This window comes from Taeniopygia guttata, chromosome 16 (assembly GCF_048771995.1).
Source record: "Taeniopygia guttata chromosome 16, bTaeGut7.mat, whole genome shotgun sequence".
In the NCBI taxonomy this organism is placed as follows: Eukaryota; Metazoa; Chordata; class Aves; order Passeriformes; family Estrildidae; genus Taeniopygia; species Taeniopygia guttata.
Window position 1 is genome coordinate 2026941 of NC_133041.1, and position 5786 is coordinate 2032726.

At 54.4% G+C, this 5786-nt stretch overlaps 1 protein-coding gene across 1 annotated transcript; it reads right to left on the minus strand.

Moving 5' to 3' along the window:
* Positions 1-4391: 4391 nt before the first annotated feature.
* Positions 4392-5324, minus strand: LOC140685177 (olfactory receptor 14J1-like). The gene has a single exon (XM_072936384.1). The coding sequence runs from the start codon at positions 5322-5324 to the stop codon at positions 4392-4394; it is 933 nt and encodes a 310-aa protein (XP_072792485.1).
* Positions 5325-5786: the final 462 nt, after the last annotated feature.

Genomic DNA, 5786 nt, shown 5'->3' on the forward strand with positions numbered 1-5786 from the left:
AGCCCCACCTTGGAGGCCCTTCCCTAACCCTGCTCCAGCTGCCAGACATCTTTTCTGCCCTGGGGAACCCAACCCAGGCCACAGGGACCTGGATAATCCATGTCCTTGATGTCCTGGTCACACAGCCCTGGCCCCTTGTCCCCATGTCAGGCTCTGGGGTGGATCCTATGGAACATCCTTTGGTGGAGGCTGTGGCTCCAGGTGGATCAGGGGGATGCCGGGGGACAGGGATCCTGCTGGGCATGGACAGCATTGGACTTGTTGGGAGAAACTGTGAGGGGGAGGTGGGGCGGAGTGACCAACCCAGTGACCTCACAGAGCCCTCCTGGGATGTCACACAGCCCCTCTGAGATGTCACAGCCCATTCTGTAGTGTCACACAGCTGGTCTCTGATGTCACAGACAATTCTGTGATGTCACAGCCTGCTCTGAGATGTCACAGCCCATTCTCTAGTGTCACACAGCTGGTCTCTGATGTCACAGACAATTCTGTGATGTCACAGCCTGCTCTGAGATGTCACAGCCCATTCTCTAGTGTCACACAGCTGGTCTCTGATGTCACAGACAATTCTGTGATGTCACAGCCTGCTCTGAGATATCACAGCCCATTCTGTAGTGTCACACAGCTGGTCTCTGATGTCATAGTCTGCCCATTGATGTCACAGCCAGCTCTGATGTTACAGGGACAGTCTAGGATGCCATCACTGCTTGACGACCTCATATAACCCAGTCTGTGATGTCACAGCCCGCTCTGTGACCTCATGTTACCAGATGATAAATTGTCTCCACCAGCTGAGCTGACACCTGGAGCTTGTTCTCCAAAACCCCAGGCCTATGGAAACCACACAACGCCCACTGGAATATTGGGGTCCACGACCACCAGGGACCACCAGAGAGACCCCCAGGACAGAAGAAGGCATGCAAAAGGGGAGGAGAAATATGTTAATGATTCTGGGGAAATGACTATCAGATGTGTGTTTAGTCCAGCACAATCAGTGAATATATGTGCCAAATACAGAATATGAACAGAAACTTTCCTGCACTCAGCATGCTCAGCTTTGGGAGGAGCGATCCCCCGTGCATCCAGCTGAATAAAGAATGCTGCTTCTTAATGCTGCACTGGTGTTAAGGAGTTTTCTGTTTCACCGAATTTTTGGTAACACTCCACTCCCAAAGAAAGCTCTGTCTCCTGCTGCTCACAAACAGAGAAGGGCTGGTGGCAGATGTGGGGGTCGGAGGCTGCCTGGGGCACGGTGACCATGAAATAATCAAGTTTTCAATGATCTATGAAAGAAGGAGGGGCAGCAACAAAACTTCCACACTGGAAATAGGAAGGGCAGACTTTGGCCTGTTTAGGATGCTGATTTAGGGAGTCTCGAATCATGTACTGATTTTTTTTAAGGGAAACAGCCCTTGAAAACCAAGGGCTCCAGGGAGGATGGACACATTTCTAGAAAGTAATCTTAAGGAGGAAGGAGCAGCCTGTCCCAGTGGGGCAAAGGATGAGCTGGTGAGGAAAATGACTGGCCTGGCTGCCCATGGAGCTTTTGTGGGAACTTGGGAAAAAAGGACTGGTGATGCAGGAAGTGTTTAAGGATGTTGTTAGGTTATGCAGAAAGAAAAAGAGAGAGATGAAAGCTTAATTAGAACTTAACCAGGCAGCTTCTGTAAAATGACTAAATAATGTTTTTATTAAAAAATTTACAGCAAAAGGAGGGAGGCTAACCTCTAGTCTTTATTGGAAACAGTGCAGAACATAGTAACTAAAGATAAGGAAAAGGCTGAGCTACTTAACATCTTGTTTGTCTCAATTTTCAACATATGGACAGGTTGCCCTCGGGACGAGAGATCTCCTGAGCTGGTAGGTGGGCACAGGGAGCAGAACAGCCCCCTGTAATCCAGGAGGAAGCAGCTGCTGACCTGCTGAGCCACTCAGATGCTCACAGGTGTATGGGAGGGGATGGGATCCATCCTAGGGGGATGAGGGAGCTGGTGGATGAGCTCCCCAAGCTGCTCCCCACCATTTACCATCAGTCCTGGCTCACCAGGGAGGTCCCAGAGCACTGGAGGTGCCAGTGTGAGCCCATCCCCAGGAAGGGCTGGAAGGAGGATCTGGGGAACTCCAGGCCTGTCAGCCTGACCTCGGTGCCCGGCAAGGTTATGGAACAGATCACCTTGAGTGCCACCACAGGGCACCCACAGGATGGCCGAGGGGTCAGAGCCAGCCAGCGTGGATTTAGTGGGGCAGGTCCTGCCTGAGCACCCTGATCTCCTTTTATAACCAGGTGACCCACCTGTGGATGTGGGAAAGGCTGTGGATGTGTCCATCTGGACTTCAGCAAAGCCTTTGACACTGTCTGTGACAGCATTCCCTGGAAAAGCTGCAGCCCACGGCTTGGGCAGGTTCCCTCCTGGCTGGGAGATGGAAGAGCTGGCTGGAGGCTGGCCCAGAGAGGGGTGGGGATGGTGCTGCACCCAGCTGGTGTCCAGTCCCTGGTGCTGTCCCCAGGGATCTGTGTTGGGCCCAGTCCTGTTTAACATCTTCACCGATGATCTGGGTGAGGGGATCGAGCCCACCATCCCCAAATTTGCAGGTGACACCAAGCTGGGTGTGAGTGTGGATCTGCTGGAGGGCAGCACAAGGAGACACAGCCTTCAGCTGCACCAGGGGAGGTTTAGGCTGGACAAGAGGAAGAAGTTCTTCACAGAAAGGGTGAGTGGGCATTGAAATGGGCAGGCCAGGGGGGAGGTGGCAGAGTCACTGTCCCTCTCCAGTGGCACTCAGTGGCATGTCTGGGTGACAAGGCGGTATTAGGGCATTGGTTGGACTTGATGATCCCAAAGGTCTTTTCCAGCCTATTTGATTCTGTCATTCTGTGATGACTGGGACACTCTGGGGCCATTGTGACCCTGCAGGGCCTCGTGGAACTAAGAGGACCATGGTGACACTGTGCAGCCCCATAGAACCAGGGCTCCATTGGGTGCTCTGGGGCCAAATGGAACCAGGGAGTCCCCGTGACACTGGGTCCTGGTGGAACCACAGAGGCCATTGTGACACTGCGGGGCCTCGTGTGACCGAGGGGTTTCACCATTGTGACACTGCAAAACCAAGGAGAGCATTGGGAGAGTCCAGGGCCCAGTGGAACCAAGGGGCCGTTCTGACACTGCCAGGCCTCATGGAACCCTGGGGACATTGTGACACTGCAGGACCTTGTGTAACCAAGGGGCCACTGTGACACTCTGGGGCCTCAAGGAATCTGGAAGGCCACTGTGACACTGTGTAGGCTCATGGAAACAAGGAGTCCATTGTGACACTGAGGGCATTTGTGGAACCACGGAGAGCATTGTGACAGTGTGGGACCTCATGTGACCATGGGGCCTTTGTGACACCCTAGGGCCCCATGGAACCAAGGGGCCACTGTGAAACTGCGGCACCAACGAGAACATTGTGACACTGTGAAGCCCCATGGAACCAAGGAGTCCATTGCCACATTTTGGGGTCCTATGGAACCAAGGAGTCCATTGTCACATTTTGGCCCATGGAACCAAGGAGCCCAGTGTGACAGTGCAGGGCCTGGTGTAACCAAAGGGACATTGTGACACTGAGGGCCCCTTGGAACAAAGGACATCTTTGCAGATGACACCAAGGTGGATGTGAGTGTTGATCTGCTGGAGGGAAGGAGGGCTCTGCAGAGGGTCCTGGACAGGCTGGATCCAGGGCCCAAATCCAACAAGGTGAGGTTTAACAAGTCCAAGTGCCGGGTCCTGCACTTTGGCCACAACCCCTGCAGCACCACAGGCTGGGGACAGAGGGGCTGGACATGAGCCAGGCAGAAAGGGACCTGCAGGGACTGATGGACAGCAGGCTGGACATGAGCCAGGCAGAAAGGGACCTGCAGGAACTGATGGGACAGCAGGCTGGACAGCAGCCAGGCAGAAAGGGACCTGCAGGGACTGATGGACAGCAGGCTGGACATGAGCCAGCCGTGTGCCCAGGTGGCCAAGAAGGCCAATGGCTCCTGGCCTGGATCAGGAATGGTGTGGCCAGCAGGAGCAGAGCTGCTGTGCCAGCACTGATCTGCCCCCAGCTCTGCACACAGACATTGCTGCTGCAGCTCCAGAGAAGGCAACAAAAGAGCATCTCTGCAGAAAACTCTGCTGGGAGATCCTTTAGATCCTGGAAAGCCACCAAGAGCACAGACCCTAATTGACACAGTCTGGGGCCACAGGGAAGGTGGAGAGAAAAAGGATGAGAAATGGCACAATCAATGACATTTCCTTGTGGACAACATTATAATGTAAAACAAAGAAAAAGAACCTCCAAATGGAAAAGAACAAGAAGTATCAAAGATGACTTTTAGTACAAGTGATTTGCAGAAATTGGCCAGCAGTTTAATGTTCCTGAAAGCATCCAGTCATCAGTGTCCACACTGCAGCCTTGAGCTCCTGGTTCCTCAGGCTGTAGATGAGGGGGTTCAGGGCTGGAGGCACCACCGAGTACAGAACTGACAGGGCCAGATCCAGGGATGGGGAGGACATGGAGGGAGACTTCAGGTGAGCAAACACTGCAGTGCTGAGGAACAGAGAGACCACGGCCAGGTGAGGGAGGCAGGTGGAAAAGGCTTTGTGCCGTCCCTGCTCAGAGGGGATCCTCAGTACGACCCTGAAGATCTGCACATAGGAGAAAACAATGAACACAAAACAACACAACGATGAACTGACAGTAACCACAAGAACCCAATGTTCCCTGAGGTAAGATTTGGAGCAGGAGAGTTTGAGGATCTGGGGAATTTCACAGAAGAACTGGCCCAGGGCATTGCCATGGCACAGGGGCAGGGAAAATGTATTGGCTGTGAGCATGAGAGCATTGAGAAAGGCACTGGCCCAGGCAGCTGCTGCCATGTGGGCACAAGCTCTGCTGCCCAGGAGGGTCCCGTAGTGCAGGGGTTTGCAGATGGACACGTAGCGGTCGTAGCACATGATGGTCAGGAGGAAATACTCTGCTGACATGAAGATCAGAAGGAAAAAGAGCTGAGCAGCACATCCTGTGTAGGAGATGTCCCTGGTGTCCCAGAGGGAATTGTGCAGGGCTTTGGGGACAGTGGTGCAGATGGAGCCCAGGTCGCTGAGGGCCAGGTGGAGCAGGAAGAAGAACATGGGCGTGTGCAGGTGGTGGCCGCAGGCTACGGCGCTGATGATGAGGCCGTTGCCCAGGAGGGCAGCCAGGGAGATGCCCAGGAAGAGGCAGAAGTGCAGGAGCTGCAGCTGCTGCGTGTCTGCCAGTGCCAGCAGGAGGAAGTGGCTGATGGAGCTGCTGTTGGACATTTGCTGTGGCTGCACATGGGCACCTGTTCATGGAGAAAGGACAGGGACAAGTCAGGAGAGGCTGCTTGGAGCCAAACGTGAGCCATTCCCTGTAGACTGTCCTGCTGGGACGCACCTACCCTTGTTCCTGCTCTGGGAAAACCGTTGGCTGCAATCAGAGCACGATCACACTCCCAGCTCACCCTGGGATAAACCAGACCCTGCCCAGAGCAGAGGGATCGCTGAATGTCTCAGCCTCTCCAAAGGTCTCTGGGCAAGGTCTCAGCACCCCCTTGTTCCAAGGACACTCACGGCTCGTTTGGCCAGCCCAGCAGCATTTCCTCAGCTGTGTCAGCTCTGCACTTCCCCGTGGGACATTCAGGGAGCTCCCAGAGGCTCTGGCACAGATCTGCACCCAGGAGGGCAGCTCAGAGCTGGGAAGGGCACAGCAAGGAGATCCCAGGCTGTGCCCATGGGGGGATC

Excerpts from the sequence above, each read along its gene's own strand:
- LOC140685177 (XM_072936384.1), bottom strand. The coding sequence starts at position 5,324 with ATGTCCAACAGCAGCTCCATCAGCCACTTCCTCCTGCTGGCACTGGCA.